General features: G+C 42.2%; 1 protein-coding gene across 9 annotated transcripts in view; it reads right to left on the bottom strand.

Annotated features, from left to right (window-relative positions):
- CDH18 (cadherin 18) overlaps nt 1-23790 on the bottom strand; it is a 200383-nt gene that overhangs the window by 50879 nt on the left and 125714 nt on the right. For all 9 annotated transcript variants that reach the window (XM_064161190.1, XM_064161186.1, XM_064161188.1 and 6 more), the window contains 3 exons: nt 21547-22026; nt 13370-13664; nt 7257-7376 (listed from right to left, as the gene is read on the bottom strand). In XM_064161190.1, coding sequence (XP_064017260.1) covers nt 7257-7376; nt 13370-13664; nt 21547-21774 — 643 coding nt within the window. In that variant the 5' untranslated portion in view covers nt 21775-22026. The remainder of the gene's footprint in view (nt 1-7256; nt 7377-13369; nt 13665-21546; nt 22027-23790) is intronic.

Genomic DNA, 23790 nt, shown 5'->3' with positions numbered 1-23790 from the left:
TGTGCTCAAGGCCTCTCCCCAGCCTCGTCGCCCTTCTCTGGACACGCTCAAGCATCTCAATGTCCCTCCTAAACTGGGGGGCCCAGAACTGAACACAGGACTCAAGGTGTGGTCTAACCAGTGCAGAGCACAGGGGCAGAATGACCTCCCTGCTCCTGCTGGCCACACCATTCCTGATGCAGGCCAGGATGCCACTGGCTCTCTTGGCCACCTGGGCACACTGCTGGCTCATGTTCAGGCGGGTATCAATCAGCACCCCCAGATCCCTCTCTGTCTGGCTGCTCTCAGCCACTCCGACCCCAGCCTGTATCTCTGCATGGGGTTGTTGTGGCCAAAGTGTATCTCAAATGTGTGAAAATTGTAGGTGTAGAAAATCCAATATTTACTTAGAGCTGAAAGCAAAGGACTTTACATCAATTCCACTACTCTTATCTGAGAGCTGGCAGATGACACTCTAGAACAAGTCCTCATGACAGTATTTTTAGATGCAGTAGATATTTCTGTTCCTTCAGGAATGAAGGGCATGCATTGCACAGTACCTGCTAGTATTAGAAGAAAGAGAGATGACTTCAAATTTTGATTTTGAATTTCTAGTGATTCTCTTGACAACAAACTGTAGACTTTGGCAATGATATACACCAGAGCTGCAACTCCTGTTACAACATTACAGAAGTTTCTTGGGGGAAAATAAGCACATGAAAACCTGAATATAGAACCCAATTCTTACAGCTCAAGAAAAATTGCAGCACCCATGCACAAAATCAATGTATTTTAATTCTACACACTGTTAACAAGATGCACCACTAATAAAAATAACTGAGCTTTCATTCTGATTCTTCATTGTGACCTCATCTTCAAACTAAACAGAAACCAATCACATATCTAAAGTTGGAGTTTTCACTAACAGGTATAAGTAAGTGGTATGTGATGTAAGTCCAAATGAGATTCTGGAGGTTCAGCACATATTTCCTTATCTAACTCAAACAGAACATGTCAGTAGCAAAATGTTATGGTTAAGGCAATCACCATTCTGTAAGATTCTCATTACTGAACAACATTTTAAGAGCCTGTGTGTAAAAAGTGTGATAGAGAAGGTTAAGTTTAAGTTAACTACAGGAACCCAGGCTGCAGTGTATTAGTTGTGGATTTAGGGGAATGTCAAAAAGTCATAAAATGCTTTAGAGTAAAAACTTTCAGTTTGTGTAAGATACTTCTTTAAGCCCTGTAAGGTTTTAAAATCCTATCAAAGCCTCTCAACATGAATCCAAGAGAAACACAGGATTCCTTAACTTCAGTAGCACTCTAATATGAACCAATCTGAATATGGGGAGGCATTCTGGTGTTTAAAATTTCCACTCCTCATTGCTTTCAGGGTGGTTTTCAACAAGCCATTGCAGCATTCAATCTTCCTAAAGCTGGTGCACAGTAGGAAGAGAATTGCTTCTTTGCATCCTGCACTTTGTGCTGTCCCACTGTAGAAGGGTCATCTGAAAGGTCAGGCCTAATAGACAGCTGGTCTTTGCCTTCAATTTCCACAGCTGCTATCCCCAAATCCCACTTATTCCCTTTCAGGTCCTTAAAGTATCCCTTCTGCAGGAAGTCAATTCCCAGAAGACAATGTGTGTCTGGAACAGTTACTACAGTGCACTTCTTTCATTCCCAGTCAGGCTTATCTCAGTCTGCAACAGTCAACTCTTGGGGCCCTCCTGTAACTCCTGATGTGGTTCTGGGTTCTATCCCACTATAACTCGAAGACATCGGGGTGCATTGGGTGGCTGTGTGTACCAGGGCTCTCTACTTCTGTACTTCTAAAGTGCCAGGCCATCTAACAAATATATCCCAATAGACTCTTGTCCCTGCTGTCCCTCTCCTCTGTCTGGCTGGAGGCAGGGCTCCTCTAACTCTGAGCATGGTGTCTGCACCTCTCACACAGACCTGAGTTATTGCCAGAGTTTCCTTGGGAAACAGAGGCAATCACTCTGATGTTGCCACTTGTCAGTTCCCTTACTCTCACTAAGAGAGCAGAGGCCAGCTGACCATGCCACCCACCCATGTTCTCACTGTGCTCACGCAGAATTCTTCACAGCAACCCTCGTGATGGCTTCTGCTTAGCTTGAGCTTGTCTCCTAGGACATCTATTTCTAACGGCCGAGACATGGATCCACTCAGAAGGAGAAGAGGAGTTGTTATTCCTTTCTCTGATCTGGATATGGATGTCTGTGCTAGTTTGAAGCTAGCTAGAACGGTTTGGTGAGAAGAACTAGATTACAGGCTGTGCAGGGGAAACAATGGTGATGTCTACTTTACTCACCATCTTGCTGAGGAGTATGGAAAGGAGGAATGAAAACATTAGATAACACCCTCACCACCTTTTCTCTCACTCTTGCTTGGGCTGCTGCCTGAGCAACATCTTACTCCCTAACCCACTTTGCTTCTTAACCTCTTGGCCGAAGCTCTATTCTTCTTTGGGACTGGGGTAAGGTTGAGAGGGGCAGGGGGAAGGTGCAGGGGTGGTTGAGAGCCCCTCCTGGGGACTCAGGTTTCTGGGAGGGCTGTTGTGTTTCTGTATTACCTTTTACCTTGTATATTGATGCCTATAACTGTATACACTGTAAAGATCTGCTTGTATATTGTGCCAGCTCTAAATATAAGCTTCATTCCTATTTCCAGAGCCGACTGAGTCTAGTCTGGGTGATTTCTAAAGTCTGGGGGGGCGGGGAACACCCAAACCATCACAATGTCTTAAGCTCCTTCGTATCTCCAGCTAGATCCTTAAGATCAAGTTTCATAATTTGATTTCTGAAATTATTTTACTAACTAGTATTGTTTCCCATGTATGACAGAGTCACAGGCTAATGAAACGCCTTATCCTTACTCCAATTTGCACTGCAAAATCTTATGTGGGATACCCCAACCGACTGAAGTACAAAATGAGTGCTCTTCCTTTGCTGTATTGTAAAGTCTATGCAACTGCTCTATGGCAACCGAAGTTATTTTCTCTAAAGTAAGGAAATTAGATAGACCTTAAGCTATTCAACCCATAATTATTACCACAGCATTAAAAACTGTTATTTTAATAGATTCCATTAATCACCAATTAAATTTAGAAGTATTCATCCTGACTTAGCAGTAACTTATCTGTGAATAAATTGCTAAGCATTCCTTTTCTCCTGTTTTGCAGAGCAATCACATGCAACTCAGCTATATACTACAGTGCCACAAAAATCTGCTATGCCCATATGAACTATGGCCAAGAACTTCTAGAAAAGGACAATAAGAGCTACAGAAGAGGACAAAAACCTTGAATTTGAGGGGTTGCTCATTTTGTGTCTATGAGGCACATCTCTATATTTAGAAACATCTATTCAGCTATTGTCTATATTTATTACTTGAATTGTAATTCAGTAATTCAGGACCAAACTAGGTAATTAGCAAACAGATCATTTCTTACAGGGATGCTTAAAGCCATTGTTCATATTATTGTCAAGATAGAAAGCAGGAAGAGGTTGACACTTTTCTCACCCTGTGTAATTAGTCTGTGCTAATTTGCAGTGATATTCTTCTATAAATAGGCATGGATACTTCTTCATTATTTACTATTACTTTATATATTCAATATCTTCAAGTAAAAAAATACCCAAACCACAAAAAAACTGATACATTATTAGTATTACTGTAACAGCAGATCAGTCATTCACAGAATCACAGAAAGCAGCCAGGAGGAAAGGGACCTGAGGGTACTGATAGACAGTAGGCTGAAGATGAGGCAGCAGTGTGCCCAGGTGGCCAGGAGAGCCAATGGCATCCTGGCCTGCATCAGGAACAGTGTGGCCAGTAGGACAAGGGAGGTTATTCTGCCCCTGTGCTCAACACTGCTCAGTCCACACCTTGAGTGCTGTGTCCAGTTCTGGGCTCCTCAATTCAAGAGAGATGTTGAGGTACTGGAACATGTCCAGAGAAGGGCAACAAAGCTGGTTAGGGGCCTGGAACACAAACCCTATGAGGAGAGGATGAGGGAGCTGGGGGTGTGCAGCCTAGAAAAGAGGAGGCTCAGGGGTGACCTCATTGCTGTCTACAACTACCTGAAGGGAGGTTGTAGCCAAGTGGGGGGGTGGTCTCTTCTCCCAGGCAAGCAGCAATAGAACAAGGGGACACAGTCTCAAGTTGTTCTGGGGGAAGTATAGGCTGGATGTTAGGAGGAAGTTGTTGGCAGAGAGAGTGATTGGCATTGGAATGGGCTGCCCAGGGAGGTGGTGGGGGCACTGTCCCTGGAGGTGTTCAAGCAAAGCCTGGATGAGGCACTTAGTGCCATGGTCTGGTTGACTGGCTAGGGCTGGGTGCTAGGTTGGACTGGCTGATCTTGGAGGTCTCTTCCAACCTGGTTGATTCTATGAGTCTATGATTCTATGACCTCCAGAGATCATTGAGTCCAGCCTCCCTGCCAAGGCAGGGTCACCTAGGGTAGTTCATTCAGGAACACATCCAGGTGGGTTTTGAAGAAGGAGACTCCATAATCTCCACAAACTCGGAAGGGTTTGAGAAGAAGACTACACAATCTCTCTGGGCATTTGATTCAATGATAAATGTGTTTTTCTCCCATTCCACCATCTACATTTCAAACCAAGACCACATGAATGAGGGTGTTATCTCTTATTTCATCGCAGTTACAACTGTGAAGAGCGGGAAGAGCCAAATGCTGATAACATCTGTCAGATACAATTCTATTATGCTAGCAAGACAATTGGTCTACAGATTTCACTTTTAATTCTGAAGCATGTGGCAACTGAAAGTGGGCTGTTATAGGTGCTAAAAATTCTGCACTCTGATCTGAGATTTCCTTAGGAAAAAGAAATGAACTTCTGGAATTAGGTTACCAGTCAAATGCTGACAGAGCCACACTTGACACAAGGGAAAAATGAGCAGGGATAGATCCCACGTCAAGTTCATGGTTCAAAAAACCTCATGGTTAGGAAGGATGGAGTATTAAATCTGTAACTCAAAACTCCCAGAAATTGTCATGTATACTTGGACAGATGTTCAAAGTTTTATGGAGTGGATGAATGGACTCCAAACCATCTCGAAATTATTTGCTTTACTCTTCACTAATAACTTCTTACTTTACTTTTACAGTCAGATTTATGCTACTCTAAATGGAGAAGCAACTTTTGTTTTCTGGAGTTCTCTGTGTATTTTTTATTCAGAAAACCAGATAGTCCTGCACACATCATCTTTGCAAATACACCTAGGATTGCCTACAATGATTTCTCTCTCTTTCATTACCATTAGAATCATAGAATCATAGAATCAACCAGGTTGGAAGAGACCTCCAAGTCCAACCTATCACCCAGACCTATCGAGTCAACTAAACCATGACACTAAGTGCCTTATCCAGTCTTTTCTTGAAGACCTCCAGGGACGGTGCCTCCACCACCTCCCTGGGCAGCCCATTCCAATGGCAAATCACTCACTCATTGTTGCTACCTTATAAAAATTCAGCAGAACATTTTGATGCAGCTGGAGAGGAATGTGTAAGGAGTTCAGGCTGTTTATTTTATGTTTGCCTCAACACTGTTTGTTCTGAAATGCTTTTAAACCATTGCACCAGGAAAAGAATTGCCTATCTACAAGCAACAGCTGATAACCAGACAAGGCCTCAGGTTCCATGTTGGAGAGCATTGTAATGCAAGGAGGGGCTCACTATGACAGTTTTATGGGTCTTTTGATGAAGAGGACCCTCACAGATGACATGTCAGCCAGAAGAACGCACACTTAACTGTGGGAGCAGTTCTTATATCCTGGATTCCTGGTCTCCCCTTGTCTCATGCACAGAGACACACAGGCTTCTCAGTCAATCCAGAGCTCACACAGTTGCTCCAAACTGATCTGAACCTCTCAGCCTCTCCAACAGCTGACTTCCAAGCCCTTGGTATCTCTAGCATCTGGTCGGGATTCTGGCCGCATGGATACTCAGCACCCAAGCCACCCAGACTCGCTGGCTACACCAGCCCCAGTGTGCACCCATGCAACACATGTACACACAGCACTCTCCAGTTTGCTGCCACCACAAGCACACAGGCCCTTCTGAGTAGTGATCCAGCTGCACTTAAATGAGCATATCCAGACTGAGCTGCATTTAAACCACCAGACACATCCATATATGCCTTTTAACTCAGGAAAAGGGAAATTTAGTGTAATAAGCTATGGGATAGACTGTGCTGATTAAACACAAGGTATGATCAGACAATATTGCTAAGCAGAAGTCTGCTTACACATGACTAGCCCTGCTTATCTCCTTATCCCTCTTTTCCCTCACTTTTTCCTCCCTAATCCATCTCAGCCTTCACTTTCCCTGCCTGCTGGACTTTCTCTAAACATCCATGAATAAGTCTAGCACAGTAACATAAAGCTCTTCCCTGCATCCCACAATGCATCCCACACCCCTGTAGACATCAGCTTAGGCTTCACAAAGATTACATTCCATCATGAACTTTGGGATCTTTCTCCTTTTTGTCCTGTTTTGGTCCTTCTTCCTTGGAAAGGAACTTTATGCATATGTCAGTGTAAGTCCAAAAAATTTCCAGATAAAACATAATTAGGATGGAATTAAACAACTGAAGCCTTAAGAAAAATTGGTCACAAAAATGCTTGAAAATTCAGGAGAGTGATGTTCTTAGAAAATCAGTCTTAAATCACAGAACTTCAAAGTGAAATTTCATCCTGAAATACTGTTCTTCAAGAACAGTGTTCTATTTCCCATCACATAATGCAAAATTAAATTAACTTCTATTTTGACCTTATAAAAAACACTATTTAACAAATCAAAAAGTATTTCTCCCCTTTTTTTTTTTCTTTTATTATTTACTTACCTTATAAGGTATTTATTCTTTTGTCATTTTAATAGATTAAGATGTCAGAATCATTTTCATATTCTATGCACACATTAAAAACAGTTCATAAAGTTAAATCTCTGTCAATGCATGTGGCTTGGTGAGTGAAAACACACTCCTATCTGCTTTCTTCATAACACATGTAAGTGATGCAATGATGCTTTGCTTTGTGATTCAGACCTGATACTGAAACAATCCATTGCAATTCCTCACTGACTGGACAGCAGCTCCAGACCACACATTTCTCATCTTACAAAAGTAATTTAGGCCATAAAGTCCCACCCACTTGTACACTGGATTTCATCTAGCAGACTTAGATAACAGGACAATATCTGCCAAATCACACTGAGAGAAATATAAACTACCCACCTGTTTTAGGGTCCACAGAGAAATATGGCTGGCCCTGAAGAATGCTGTACACTACTCTGGCACTGTTTCCATAGGTAGGGTCATCAGCATCTGTGGCTGTCACCTGTAGAACAGATGTACCTGTACATATAGGAATACCAAAGTGAGTTGACAGTAATATGATTTTCTGACAAACAAAACTATTTCAGATGGACTTTTAAAACCTCTACAATCCTCACACTCTACAACTGGGAGATTAATATTTTTTTCTGTAAGTTACTAACCTAGTATATTTTTAAGGAAAAGTTTTTATACTCCCAAATTTTCTCCCTCCTTCTCTGTGTATAGGCAATTTAATTATCTCTATCTAACCATAAATAGTAACTACATAGTATGCTTATTTATGCATGTTCAAACATAGAGACCTTGAACTTGGATACTGCTTAGAATTGTGAACAGCTCCTATTTATGGACTTTACAATTATACGAATCCAAAACACAAACTGATGTTGAAGTGCATATTTAAAACAGTTTGCACAAACACTCCCAAATAAATAAAAATATACTAAGGAGACTTACAAAACTCTGCCTATTGGAATCATAGAATCACAGAATCATAGAATCAACCAGGTTGGAAGAGACCTCCAAGATCAGCCAGTCCAACCTAGCACTCAGCCCTAGCCAGTCAACCAGACCATGGCACTAAGTGCCTCATCCAGGCTTTTCTTGAAGACCCCCAGGGACGGTGCCTCCACCACCTCCCTGGGCAGCCCATTCCAATGGGAAATCACTCTCTCTGTGAAGACATCAAAGAGCCTAAAATTAAATAACCTTGTTGGAATTCCAGTGATGGATCCGAATTAGAAAGATGAGGGATTCAAAAGACAAATATTTCTATGCTGCTAATAAATAACATTAGAAAAGTAAAATCACAGTTTCTAGCATGTCACTAAGTGTGATAAATTATAAGTAATGCTGTAAAGGAGGGTCATTCTGTCCCTGTACTCTGCACTGGTTAGACCACACCTTGAGTACTGTGTTCAGTTCTGGGGGCCCCAGTTTAGGAGGGACATTGAGATGCTTGAGCGTGTCCAGAGAAGGGCAACGAGGCTGGGGAGAGGCCTTGAGCACAGCCCTACGAGGAGAGGCTGAGGGAGCTGGGATTGGTTAGCCTGGAGAAGAGGAGGCTCAGGGGTGACCTCATTGCTGTCTACAACTACCTGAGGGGTGGTTGTGGCCAGGAGGAGGTTGCTCTCTTCTCTCAGGTGGCCAGCACCAGAACAAGAGGACACAGCCTCAAGCTGCGCCAGGGGAGACTTAGGCTGGAGGTGAGGAGAAAGTTCTTCCCTGAGAGAGTCATTGGCTGCCCGGGGAGGCTGCCCGGGGAGGTGGTGGAGTCGCCGTCCCTGGAGCTGTTCAAGGCAGGACTGGACGTGGCACTTGGTGCCATGGTCTGGCCTTGAGCTCTGTGGTAAAGGGTTGGACTTGATGATCTGTGAGGTCTCTTCCAACCCTGGTGATACTGTGTGAAAAATAAAATGTATAAGTACTGCACAAATAAAGTGATTTTACATATTTCTGCATTTTTCAAGACATTTAATGATAAATCTTTGCTATTACTGCCCAAAACTTCACATAAAAAAATCTGTAAAGGAAAGATGAGCAGATTGATAAAGGTTCAGTCTTCATCCCACTTGTTTGTCCTTCTAGAAACACTGCTTTCTATAGATTTCACTGGCCTGATATTAAAATACAGGAATAACAGTAACAGACATGGGTACTGTGATGTAATTCTGCATCTGAAAGCAGCTTCTCAGTTAAATTAACCACTGGGGCTTCACCTCCACTTTAGGTTGTTCAATTTCATAACTCAGTTGTGACAATTATGCTTTTGAAATGAATCTCTTGATGTCTCCCAGTTGTCACACTTTGCCTAATGGAACTGAAGAGCATGCTAACTGGATTCCTTCAGATGAAACTAAACCAGGAGATGTGCTTTAGCAGCATAGTTTGATTTATTCTAACTGCTAACAGACATTTAGTCTCAGAGACAGAACAAGAGCTAGTCCTGAATATGTATGGAGATATTTAAGGCCAGGCTGGATGGGGCTCTGGGCAGCCTGATCTAGGGTAGGGTGTCCCTGCACATGGCAGGGGGTTGGAACTAGATGATCCTTGTGATCCCTTCCACCCCTGACTGATTCTATGATTCTACTTTGAGACCAGTGACTGTATTGCCAATCCACATCCTTGTAGAAAATCTCAGGGTTTTTTTTGTCTGCTATCTTCATTAAAAGATAAAAATCAATCAACACAGGAAGATGATAAGACACTTCTCACAAAAAATAATGTTTATGAACAAAATGAATATTGACTTCCAGACTATCTGTAGTTATGACTGTTTCACGTTATAATACCCTGGAAAGGATTTCAGAAAATTCCAGTATGTCTATTAAGGTCCTAGGTAAAATGTACTGGGAATATTCATCAACTCTAGAAAACTCAATATACAATATTTCACTCATTCTGAAGCTGTGTGGAAATGATCAGATAATGGAATGGTTTTACTGACTGAAAAATTTAGATGATGACAACTCTTTCATAAACCTTGAAACAGAACATGGTTATAGCTCTCCATGAAACCATTTTTCATGCTGCAGGAGAAATAATTTCTCTTGCCAAGAAAAGCTGGATAATACAATCCTTGAGGTCACTTTCAAGGTGGTGTTCTATGATTTCAGTTACAAACCTTGGTTCTTGAGTCAGCTTTTAAGAAACAGGTTCAGTGTTGGCAAGGGATAGGGGTTTTCTTTCAACTCTTTCAGCATACTACATAAAGCTTAAGTATGTTCACTTTGTACCATGCTCAACACTGATCTAATGTTTGGCAACTAATTTAAGAAAACTTACCTGCACCTGCATTTCAGACCCCTGAAAAAAGACAGCCCCTGAAGGCCCTACAGCTTTTGCAAGTAGATGAAGAAAGGTGGGGAAAATACCAGCTAACTTTTTCATGAGACAGAAAGGAATCTGCTGTTGAAATTAAACAGCATAACAGAGAGCAGAAGCACCACCTGCCACTCAGCACAAGGGCTGCTACAGAGCCACAGTAACATTGGAAGTTCTTTAAATGATCATATAAAAAAGTGGAAGAAAAGTTTACAGTAGTGAAGCACCTTTAGGGATTGGTAGAATAGCAGAAGTTATTTATGTATAGATGCCACAGCTGAATCACAGTATCACCAAGGTTGGAAGAGACCTCACAGATCATCAAGTCCAACCCTTCACCACAGAGCTCAAGGCTAGACCATGGCACCAAGTGCCACGTCCAGTCCTGCCTTGAACAGCTCCAGGGATGGCGACTCCACCACCTCCCCGGGCAGCCCATTCCAGTGTCCAATGACTCTCTCAGGGAAGAACTTTCTCCTCACCTCCAGCCTGAACTTCCCCCGGTGTAGCTTGAGGCTGTGTCCTCTTGTTCTGGTGCTGGCCACCTGAGAGAAGAGAGCAACCTCCTCCTGGCCACAACCACCCCTCAGGTAGTTGTAGACAGCAATGAGGTCTCCCCTGAGCCTCCTCTTCTCCAGGCTAACCAATCCCAGCTCCCTCAGCCTCTCCTCGTAGGGCTGTGCTCAAGGCCTCTCCCCAGCCTCATTGCCCTTCTCTGGACACGCTCAAGCATCTCAATGTCCCTCCTAAACTGGGGAGCCCAGAACTGAACACAATACTCAAGGTGTGGTCTAACCAGTGCAGAGTACAGGGGCAGAATGACCTCCCTGCTCCTGCTGACCACACCATTCTTGATGGAAATGCCAAATGCCATGCTACTTACAGAACAAAAGTGGCATAGATATCTCCATTATTTGACTTAAAATATGTATCCTGTGAAAGCTATAAAAGAATTTGTCTTCCTGAGACCAATGATAAAATGCTTCCACTATGCAACAAGCACAAATAAATCAGGAAGGGAAAAGAAAATAATCCAACAGAAAAAAAACCTATATGAATGCCCGCAGCAGACTGCTTCTTTGGCAGGACATGAAAATTCAGCTTCATTCACACAACAGTAAAGCTTTGTGGAATGGATGCTTTTATTATTAAGTTTGAGTACAACTAGTAAAGTGTTTAATGTATAAAACATATATATCAATGTTTTGTTTTATCACTAAAACTTCTTTCCTTTCCTGTAGTTCACTTCGCTTTTGCAACCCAAAATGCCATCCCAGAGTATTTGAATTGTTCTTTGGAAAACATTAATTTGTATAATTTAGTTGTGCAGTGATGCCAAGATTCAGACAGCTACAGAATTATGACAAATATCTATGGAAGAACACAACATTTTCAGAGGATGATAAAAAAAAGAATGAACAAAAAAACCCCAGAAAGAACTATTAAGAAAATAATTGTATCAGCTGTTCTTTACTTTGAACATTGATTTCCTTTCCACTGTCTTTCCTTCCATGCACAAAATCAAAAGCTTCCACAGGGGAAGGAAATATCCATTAATTAAAATGGTCTCCATTACAGACAAAGTAAACTGAAGAAAGAAGACGACAAAGAAGCATTTCTGGAGATAGCTGATAAAGGGAATGAATTTCACATCGAGGTTTGTGATGTGAGGAGACAACTGAGATACGATCTTAGGTGCTACTGAAATAAACTGCAACTCTCACAGTAAAGCTTTGTGCCACAATTTATCAAGGACAAGTGAGGAGGTTTTTGCACATCCACAATATTTCAGTAGGAGCTTTATCCCCTCACTTTCCACAAATGTGTAGTGCTTAGAATCATAGAATCAACCAGGCTGGAAGATATCCTCCAACATCATCCAGCCCAACCTAGCACCCAGCCCTAGCCAATCAACCAGACCATGGCACTAAGTGCCTCATCCAGGCTTTGCTTGGACACCTCCAGGGATGGTGACTCCACCACCTCCCTGGGCAGCCCATTCCAATGCCAATCACTCTCTCTGCCAACAACTTCCTCCTAACATCCAGCCTATACTTCCCCTGGCACAACTTGAGACTGTGTCCCCTTGTTCTATTGCTGGATGTCTGGGAGAAGAGCCCAATCCCCACCTGGCCACAACCTCCCTTCAGGTAATTGTAGACAGCAATGAGCTCTGCCCTGAGCCTCCTCTTCTCCAGGCTGCACACCCCCAGCTTCCTCAGCCTCTCCTCATAGGATTTGTGCTCCAGGCCCCTCACCAGCTTTGTTGCCCTTCTCTGGACACCTTCCAGCACCTCAACATCTCTCTTGAATTGAGGGGCCCAGAACTGGACACAGCACACAAGGTGTGGCCTGACCAGTGCTGAGTACAGGGGCAGAATAACCTCCCTTGTCCTACTGGCCACACTGTTCCTGAGCCAGGCCAGGATGCTATTGGCTCTCTTGGCCACCTGGGCACACTGCTGGCTCATCTTCAGCCTACTATCTATTAGTACCCCCAGGTCCCTTTCCTCTTGGCTGCTTTCCAGCCACTCAGTCCCCAGCCTGTAGTGCTGCTTGGGGTTGTTGTGGCCAAAGTCGAGGACCCTGCTCTTGGCCTTGTTCAATCTCATCCCATTGGCCTCTGCCCACCCATCCAGCCTGTCCAGGTCCCTCTGCAGGGCCCTCCTATCTCCCAACAGATCAATACCTGCTCCTAGCTTGGTGTCATCTGCAAACTTACTGATGCTGGACTCAATCCCCTCATCCAGATCATCAATAAAGATGTTGAACAGGACCAGGCCCAGCTCTGATCCTAGGGGAACAAGTCGAGTGAGGATATATGAATACATCTTGCTCCTGAGGTGCAAAGCACCGTTTACTGAGGAATGTCTGTTAGAATCATAGAATCAACCAGGTTGGAAGAGACCTCCAAGATCATCCAGTCCAACCTAGCACCCAGCCCTATCCAGTCCATGTTAAAGCATTGAAGAGCAATTCTCCTCTACAGTCAACCTATCTACAGAGCTCACTGTTCTCTTATTATGAACGTCCCAAGCACCAAAGTTTCACTTAGTGCCTTATCAACTCTTCTCAATTCCAATATCTTTTGCATACAATCAACAACACAATAATGTGTTACGGCTTTGGAAAATTCACTTTTCAAAAAGACTGGTAAATAGAACTGTTTGTTTTTGTTTCCTTACCCATTTCAGACATCTCTGGCACAGTAACAATGTAAGGTCCATCTGTAAATTTCGGTGCGTTGTCGTTGATGTCCTGCACTTTGATGATGAATTCAGATTCAGGTTCAAGTGGCTTGTTTGTCCGTCTGTCAATAGCCTGGGCATGAAGCACATAGTGTGTCTTCTGCTCTCGGTCTAAGCTTTTGGTTGAATGGATGTCTCCAGTCGTGTCATCAATAATAAATATAGTTCCTGCCCCTTCTCCAGTCAGAATGTATTTGACTGATCCATCACCTTTGTCTGAATTTGAGTGTAGCTGTAGAATATATACACATAAAATCATAGAAAATTACATATTAACTTCCATAAAAGGTTATTAAACGTAAGATATAAACCCTGTAATATTACTTCTAGCACCATTCTGCTTAGCATTTAACCTTCACACCTCTTGCTTTAAATCCTCATGGGCTGTTTCTGGCAAGCTAATGATTTTATTCACGGCCATTTCCACACAGCAGAGCTCACTTTTTAAGCTGGGATATCTTAGGTTCCATGCCCACGCTAAAAAAAAAAATATCCCAGTCAGGAATATTCTACTCATTCCAGCATTTTTTAGTATATTTTGGCTTTATTGTAGTCACAGTATCACAGTATCATCAGGGTTGGAAGAGACCTCACAGATCATCAAGTCCAACCCTTTACCACAGAGCTCAAGGCCAGACCATGGCACCAAGTGCCACATCCAACCTTGCCCTGAACATCTAACAACTATCTTCCTGCACTCATCACTTCAAAGTCTGCCTTAAGCACTACACCTGAAGCAGTCACACTGAGGTTTGTTCTCTTCAATGACTGTAGTACAGTCCCACCACCTACATTATCTTCTGGGGCTCCAAGGACAGCACCACTTTCTGCCAAAGGAAAATGTACAATATGCTGGTGACACTTCAGTCTAAGATTAATATTTTTAATTAGAAAGTCACCTAATTTTCTTGCACTTCTTATACTGGAGTTAGGAAATCTGACTAGGACTTCCAGCATTTTCATAGTTCGTAACAAAACAATTTGGCTATCAAATATAACTTAAGTATCTTATACTGCTCCTTCAGTAGATTCAAGTATATAATTTTTCTAGGGGGTGTGATGGTTTGGGTGTTACTCACTCCCCCACACATAGGGAAATCACCCAGCCTAGGCTCAGTTGATCTGGAAATTGAATGAAGCTTTATGTTTACAGCTTAACACAATATACAAGCAGACATTTACAATCTATACAGCTATAGACAGAAATACACAAGTTAAAAAGTAGCACAGAAACACAGCAGCCCTCCCAGAAACCACAGTCCCCAGGAAGGGCTCCCAAACACCCAACTACCTTCTCCCCACCCCTCTACCTTACCTCAGACCTTGCCTTATGTTCAAGATATCATGGACGGTCGGCAGGGGGGTTTGGAAGCAAATGGATTAGTCAGGCAGGTTACAGAGAGGAGTTCATGCAGCCCCAAGAGAAGATAGCAACTCTCTTATCTATATTTATGTTCTTGTTTTTATACATCTTATGCCCATGAGTGAAGTTGACATCACCATTGTTTCCTTTTCATAGAATCATAGAATCAACTAGGTTGGAAGAGACCTCCAAGATCATCCAGTTCAACCTAGCACCAACCTATCACAGCCTATAATCTAATTCTTCCCACCAAAATATCCCAGTTAGGCTCAAACCAGCACAGGGGGGAAGGAAAAGTCACTAAGGACCATGGTGTAGTAAGAGGTAACATGATACAACTACCCATTAAGTGTCAGTAATTCTGAGTTTACATTCATGATTTACCTGCTTAGATTAAGAATGAGTATATCTTCTCTGAGAGGGACAGGTAGGTTTTTTGATAGATTGAGAGTGGTTGTGTTTGTCTGCTTGGGATTTTTCTTTTAAAACATTAGAGAACAAATTTTATTTATTGAGATGCAAAATGAGACTGAAGTGATAATGCAGAAATGAACAGCCTTATGTACTTTGGTATTAAGCACCTGGGCAGCCCATTCCAATGCCAATCACTCTCTCTAGCAAGAACTTCCTCCTAACATCCAGCCTAGACCTCCCCTGGCACAACTTGAGACTGTGTCCCCTTGTTCTGTTGCTGCTTGCCTGGGAGAAGAGACCAATGTTGAAGTTCATATACAGATAGAAAGATTTTATACAGCACTTGTTGAGATTTCTACGCTGCAGTTGTAAGGCAACAACTGAAAACAAATGAAGAGAATTTCCTGCTTTCCTACTTCATAGAATCCTAGAATCAACCAGGTTGGAAGAGACCTCCAACATCATCCAGTCCAACCTAGCACCCAGCCCTAGCCAGTCAACCAGACCATGGTACTAAGTGCCTCATCCAGGCTTTGCTTGAACACCTCCAGGGATGGTGACTCCACCACCTCCCTGGGCAGCCCATTCCAATGCCAATCACTCTCTCTAGGAAGAACTTCCTCCTAACATCCAGCCTAGACTTTCCCCAGCACAACTTGAGACTGTGTCCCCTTGTTCTGTGGCTGGTTGCCTGGGAGAAGAGGCCAACCCCCACCTGGCTACAACCTCCCTTTAGGTAGTTGCAGACAGCAATGAGGTCTGCCCTGAGCCTCCTCTTCTCCAGGCTGCACACCCCCAGCTCCCTCAGCCTCTCCTCATAGGGTTTGTGTTCCAGGCCCCTCACCAGCTTTGTTGCCCTTCTCTGGACACCTTCCAGCACCTCAACATCTCTCTTGCACTGAGGGGCCCAGAACTGGAAACAGGACTTCCTGATATTTCATTTAAGCATTTTAATTCCTATGTTAAGTTCATATTCAAAGAGAAAGAATTTATGTAGCACTTGTTACTGCATAACAGAAGTGCCTTTCCTTTGCTAGTTGATTTCTATTTCATTTTTTTCTGTAAAGATTAAAAAACTGTTTGTCTTCTTTGTATCTTCCATGTTGTGCTGAAGAGAGCCTGGGGGAATCCTTGCATAACAATGCCTACCAGATTAATGAGACATTAGTGTCCCTGAGCATGGTGCACTTCTTTCTCTTCTCTGAGTACTAGAGTACTCTGAGTACACACAACAAGTGGTTTATTCCACAGAGGTATTTCTATTGAGAATAAATGCAATTCACTGCTTAGGTTCTAAATACATGTTTTAAGAGACTGTTTCTGCAGCTAGATCTATAATGATTTATAGAAGAGGAAAGGAGCAAAAGCTAGGTGGACAATAGGGGACTCTTGCTCTATTTAAGACTGCTGTAACTATTTCAATCTAACAGAGGAGAGAATGCCACTAAGCAACACCAATTCAAGCCAACCCATATTCTGCTCACTAGTTCAGACCTAACTTGTGTGACCTGAAGAAGCCATCTCAACCCAGACTCCTAGAATGGACATTTCATTTACATGACATGGCACCAACTCTGCCAATGACTACTGCAAGAACAGGCATCCACTAGAGGATGAGACACTCAGATGATGTAGTGATGTGAACAAGCATCTTACATAAACGCACATGTGGTGTTATTTTTTCCCCTGCTGTGCCACTCAGAGTTGCAACACTGTGGGAGACTCCCAATTTTAGAAGAAATACAAATGTATTGCAATCTCAAACATGATTACTTACAACGTTGAGATGATTACTTACACTGCTGAAAAGCTAGACAAGGGAAACACGCCAAACACAGGAACACAGCTCTCTCATTTCTGTATCAGGGGTTTTAACTAGGACTATAAAAGCATTACTGAAAATCTCTTGAAATAGGTCTTGGTCACTAGGACAGCCCACCTCATCTGATAATTATATATTGATCTATGATACTTCTCTAACTGCTACTATCCTATGAGGAGAGGCTGAGGGAGCTGGGCCTGTTTAGCCTGGAGAAGAGGAGGCTCAGGGGTGATCTTATTGCTGTCTACAACTACCTGAAGGGGCATTGTAGCCAGGTGGGGGGTGGCCTCTTCTCCCAGGCAACCAGCAGTAGAACAAGGGGACACAGTCTCAAGTTGTGCCAGGGTAGGTATAGGCTGGATATTAGGAAGAAGTTCTTCACAGAGAGAGTGATTTCCCATTGGAATGGGCTGCCCAGGGAGGTGGTGGAGGCACCGTCCCTGGGGGTCTTCAAGAAAAGACTGGATGAGGCACTTGGTGCCATGGTCTGGTTGATTGGTTAGGGCTGGGTGCTAGATTGGACTGGATGATCTTGGAGGTCTCTTCCAACCTGGTTGATTCTATGATTTCATTCAAAGAAGAGGATTTTTTGGTTGTTCTTAAATTGTTTCAACTTTATTCCCTAAGCAATCTCAACTTAGGGGCCAAACCTGCTGCAAGCATAAAATAGGGGAAAATTACCAAGCCAAACACTGCTAATAAGCATAGTGACCAGAGCAGACACAGAGGCTGAGTGGAGGACCACCTTTCAATTCTCCCATTTACCACCTGCAACACTGCTGAAGAGGGGAGTCACACAAAAAAAAACCAAACCAAACCCCTCCAAAGTCCCCAGCAGAAACATCTTGTGCAACTGATAAAAGAAACAACTGATTGACCACCAGGAACAATGAACTGGTTGAAGTGTCACCCACACACTCTGCACAACCATAGATAACAAGGCATAAATATTGCTCCAGTTTCACATATGACTTGAAGAGGATTGAGAACTATGCCAAACAGCTAGGGCAGATCAAGAAGTTTGCCCCCTCCTCCCCCAGAAGGGATGCCTATTGCCTAAGAGCTGTGACCTAAACTACATGGATTGCTTCCTGGGGAGATCAAGTGTATGACTGCAGTTTGGAGTTACAGAGTGATTCTCAAGTTTATTGTCTTTGTCTCTGGCAATCTTAGTGAACCTGTGTATGTTTGTGGTGGGTTTACACCAATTAGAGTTTGGGATTTACCCCCCCCAAAGGTAAATTAACACACTACCCAGAATTTTGGAAGTAAAACTAAATGATTATTTACAAAGTGGGCTAAATACAAAAGGTAATAAACATACAAATACTTATATACCATCACAACTAGATAAAAAGCCAGCTAAACTTCCTGTACAAACCCAGACCCCCTGCAGAAAAAGTCCACACTCCTCCCACCCCCGACACTGCAGCCTGCAAGACCTGCTGGAACATGTCCAGAGAAGGGTGAAAAAGCTGGTGAGAAGCCTGGAACATAAACCCTATGAGGAGAGGCTGAGGGAGCTGGGATTGTTTAGCCTGGAGAAGAGGAGGCTCAGCGGTGACCTCATTGCTGTCTACAACTACCTGAAGGGAGGTTGTAGCCAGGTGGGGTTGGTCTCTTCTGCCAGGCAACCAGCAACAGAACAAGGGGACACAGTCTCAAGTTGTGCCGGGGAAAGTCTAGGCTGGATGTTAGGAGGAAGTTCTTCGCAGAGAGAGTGATTGGCATTGGAATGGGCTGCCCAGGGAGGTGGTGGAGGCACTATCCCTGGAGATGTTCAAGCAAAGCCTGGCTGAGGCACTTGGTGCCATGGTCTGTTTGAATGGACAGGGCTGGGTGCTAGATTGGACAGGATGATCTTGGAGGATGATCTCTTCCAACTTGGTTGATTCTATGATTTTCCTAGAGTTGTCTGGGGATCTTGCCTGCCTTTATAGTGGGAAAAAGCCTACTTGTGGCTTCTCTTTTCCCAACTTCTAACCTTTCCTCACTGTTTGTTATTACTAATATCTCCCAACTGAATACCCAGAATCAGTAAATCAATTCCTAAACTTTGTATATAGTTCAAGATGAGATTTTCCCAACCAATAAACATTTGTTTGTAATTCTCATCTCGTATAAACATTAAACAACCATGACAACGTGCCTAAAAATAACTTAATATTCTGAATTCATTTACAACCAGAAGCTACCATAAAGTTTTTAATTTTCATCTCCTGTTGGACATTATACTCATTTATATGTCTCTAAATCTTTAGAGAAAGAAGGAACTGAAAAATAATAGCTGCAGAGCGTATCTGGAATGCCACCTTTATCAACACAGTGTAACTTTCACATGCATAAATTTCTCTTAGTGTTTCTGCAGAAACTACAAAAGGGCTTGAAGAACACACTAAACATCTCAGTTAATGGGATAATTTTGATGCTGTGAGAGTCTTTAAATACTTAGAATTTTATGCGCCAGCATATTAACTGCCGTAAAATGTACTGCCCAGCTCATACAGTATAGTTACTACTGCTAACTGCAAAGTCATCACATGGCTAAAGACCAATCACAAAACTGAATAGTCAGGTAGCTACATACAGGAGAGAGTGATTTGCCATTGGAATGGGCTGCCCAGGGAGGTGGTGGAGTCACCATCCCTGGAGGTGTTCAAGCAAAGCCTGGATGAGGCACTTAGTGCCATGGTCTGGTTGAGTGGCTAGGGCTGGGTGTTAGGTTGGACTGGATGATCTCGGAGGTCTCTTCCAACCTGGTTGATTCTATTATTTGATTCTGCTGCATAGCTGTGCATCAGCAATGTGCTTGTAAAATATTTCATCCACTCCAAACTAATGAATGAAAATGTTAACCAGCCTAAAATGTGTCTAGAAGCATGTCTTTTCATGCCCTCAGCATTTTCCAAGCTTCTCTTTCAAAGTAACCCTCTATCTCCATTTTCAATTTCCTGCATGAATCTCACCAGTTTTTAGCACTGAATGAGTTGGTAATTTACTAAGGTTGGCATAACTGTTAATGGTATCTTAAATACAGATGTTTCACTTGCTATTTTTAGTTCAGATAACACTGTGCAAATTTGAAATCTGATGCTACCAGACATCTGTGACTGCAGAAGCTACTGGTTTCCTTGGATATTTTTCATAGTCTAAGATATAATTATCAGGATTCCCAACTTGAAGAAAAACTAAGATGAAATAATTGCTTTTCCATGCCCTCACATTAACTCTTCTTCTTCATCTCTCTTATTCAATATATTTTCTCCACTTTCATTAAAGAAATTAATAGTGATCTAGATCACATAATAAAATTCTATCATGATGCTGAAATACATTATTCAGAGGTAGAAAAGCTCCATCTCTCATATACCTTACATCCATATATACAGTTTTGTGTTATTTGAATGCAAATTTAAAACCCAAGCTACACAGACATTACACCTGACAAATCAGGCTTTAACTGGGCAGCCTAGAACTGTACCAGCATGAACTTTATGCCTAAAGCTCACTGTATAGGTCAAAGCATAAATGCATGGCTTATCATTCTCACAAGCTTCTGAAGAATTTCAAGGAGTAGCACATCTCCTGCCTCTTTTTATGAAGAAAATCACAGAGGATCTCCCTCTGGGGGAGTCCTTTTTCACCCTATCATCACACTGCAGCCTGTAGTGTACAACATTCCCTGAACCAGAATGAATCTTACTCTGAATTCATAGAATCATAGGAATCATAGAATCAACCAGGTTGGAAGAGACCTCCAAGATCATCCAGTCCAACCTAGCACCCAGCCCTACGCAGTCATCTAGACCATGGCACTAAGTGCCTCATCCAGGCATTTCTTCAACACCTCCAGGAACGGTGCCTCCACCATCTCCCTGGGCAGCCCATTCCAATGGCAAATTCTATAATTCTATGAACTAGGAGTCACCTTTTGGGTTTTTTTTTCACCTCCAGTCTTTATCAGGAAGGAATATGTCTTTGCAAATGCTTGATCTCAATAAAGTAAAAAAAAAATACAGCATGAAATGACAGAAGAAATATCACATGGAATACATTCATGGAAAAGTATTCACAAGTGAGATATTGAAGCCAGAAGCACTTGAGGATCTAGAATCTGATGTAAGAGGATCAGCTGCACTCCATGTTTAGCTGAGCTCAGAAGAAACACTGTTTCATCATATTTTAGTATCTTCATCCTATTTGTTTTTAGTTATCTTTTCCCTTTATAACAAGCACAGAAAGCATGCATAGGCAACTGGCAAATTCCCTGTGTATGAATTCAGCAATCTCAGAGGTGTCATAGGCAACTGGCACATTCCCTGTGTATGAATGCAGCAATCTCAGAGGTGTCATAGGCAACTGGCAAATTCCCTGTGTATGAATGTAGCAATCTAACAGGTGTCCTTTAAAAAATGGCATGCCATCTAAGGAGACACTTGTTTTTCCTCTGTCAGTGACATATTTCAGAGGATGAGTAAAAGAAAACTAAAATCAAACAGAAGACAAGAACCTTACCTTTCCTACATACTGAGGATCTGGTCCCATGTGTTCTTCTAAAACAAAGAACTGGTTCCACACCCATCCACGCTTGGGACGATGATGCACTTCTGTTTCGCCTTCTATGTGTTTGGTTTGATTTCTGGTCACCTTGATGGAGCCATGGTGAGCAGCTCCATAACACCTCTGCACAAAACATAGACATACTAGCACTGGGCAGATACAAGATGTTCTTGTAATTCTCATTGTAGGACAAGCTTCCTGTTCAAGGATTTCTTTCTCTTGTCTTTTCAGCTGTAATCTTTTAACAAGTTTCTGAGATAGAAGGTGAAGCCTGTTACAGCAATACAGTCCAAAATGGTTTTTTCTGCTTGTTCATGGTTTAGCTGCCCAGCTGGGAAAGCTCAAATTATATTTACATTATGAGAAGCTGACTGGAAAAACTGATAGCTCTTCTGAGGTCTTCACGATAGAGTTCCACAGTCGACCATTTTCTATCTAATAGAGAAAGAAAAGAAAGCCACTTACTCATCACTAAAACTTGCAATTTCAGGTTTCTGATCTTAGATTACACTCACAGCTGTACTGACTGGTTTCTCAAAGACTTTCATTGTAACTATAATTCCTTTTCAATCAGTGCTGTAAAAGGACTTTCTTTTTCTTTTCCTTTCTTTTCCCCTTTCCTTTCCTTTCCTTTCCTTTCCTTTCCTTTCCTTTCCTTTCCTTTCCTTTCCTTTCCTTTCCTTTCCTTTCCTTTCCTTTCCTTTCCTTTCCTTTCCTTTCCTTTCCTTTCCTTTCCTTTCCTTTCCTTTCCTTTCCTTTCCTTTCCTTTCCTTTCCTTTCCTTTCCTTTCCTTTCCTTTCCTTTCCTTTCCTTTCCTTTCCTTTCCTTTCCTTTCCTTTCCTTTCTTTTCCTTTCCTTTCCTTTCCTTTTTCCTTTTTCCTTTTTCCTTTTTCCTTTCCTTTTTCCTTCCCTTCCCTTCCCTTCCCTTCCCTTCCCTTCCCTTCCCTTCCCTTCCCTTTCCTAATTAATTAAAATACTTCTAGAACTAGCATGGGTCTTTCAAGCTATAAAAATACACACATTATTCTGGACAGATTCTTTGGTCTTGGCCTGTCAGTAGAACAAAATCACTGCCACAATCTCATTAGATAAATAGTGACTTGTAATTTGTTTCATAAGTCTCCATCAAGATCCACACACTACACAGAGAACCAACACAGTGAAAGCATAGCAAGGGTCTTGAAAGGAAGCCTTCAAAATGGGCTTTGGGGATTGTGCATCAGTATTGGAGCACACTGACAGGAACCTTCAGTTAAAATGAGAGCATTTACACTTTATGATTTATATAAAATCCAGCCAACACCATATTTGAACCCCACAAAATTATTTCATATTGACAGAAAGTTCAGGCACTGTTGTTTAGGTAACCAATGCTAGCTTTAGAAAAGCATCCTATTGACAGTATTATCTCAACTTCAAAATGGAAAATGGAACCTTTAATACTCAGTAAGAAGATGCAAAAAAATGCATGGAAGTTCATGCATCATTAAAGCAAAGTACCTTGAGACAAATAATATATCTCTTTTCCCTCAGGGCAATAGTTATCCTGATGTAGCAATTCATTCAGTTATCTAAAGATCTCAAGAATCAGTCAATCAGGAGTCTCAAAACAGGCAATCAATCTACATAACTTAGGAGCAACTTCCAATATTGGATGGCTTTGGGTGTCATAAAGCTATTGCAAGTTACGTCAAAGGAAACACAAACTCATTTTCTTCCTAAACTCCATGGGAACTCAAAGAAGCAAACTCAAAAGCTCTAAAGAAGAACCAAACAACAAATTAGAAATCAGGTGGGAAAAAACTACAGTCTTCTGTCTTCTGTTTGCAGATTTTTCACCCTCATGCTGCTTACAAATCCATAGTAATACAGGAAGACAAACCACACTTTCTTCTGTGTTCACTTAAGTACAGTTTCTCATCAGAATAATGAATGAATACTTCAAGACCTCTGCACATGAGAAATACCCCCAAAAAGACTTTTTTTTCCCCCACTGCTATTACTCAATTCTGATACTGGGTTACACTGAAGTAAAGGAAGAACTCCAGTTCCTTGCAGATGGGCAGGAGTTCATTGATTAAATTGCTTAATTCCATGTTGATAAATATCCTTTGTGCAACTACTTTCTGTCGACATAAAATCCAAAGAATCTCAGGGAATCTCCCCAATTCTTTTAAATATTAATTTTAAATTAACATT

Source organism: Pogoniulus pusillus, chromosome 21, assembly GCF_015220805.1.
Source record: "Pogoniulus pusillus isolate bPogPus1 chromosome 21, bPogPus1.pri, whole genome shotgun sequence".
NCBI lineage: Eukaryota > Metazoa > Chordata > Aves > Piciformes > Lybiidae > Pogoniulus > Pogoniulus pusillus.
The sequence above is the reverse complement of the archived record's forward strand: the minus strand, read 5'-3'. Positions and strand labels throughout refer to the sequence as shown.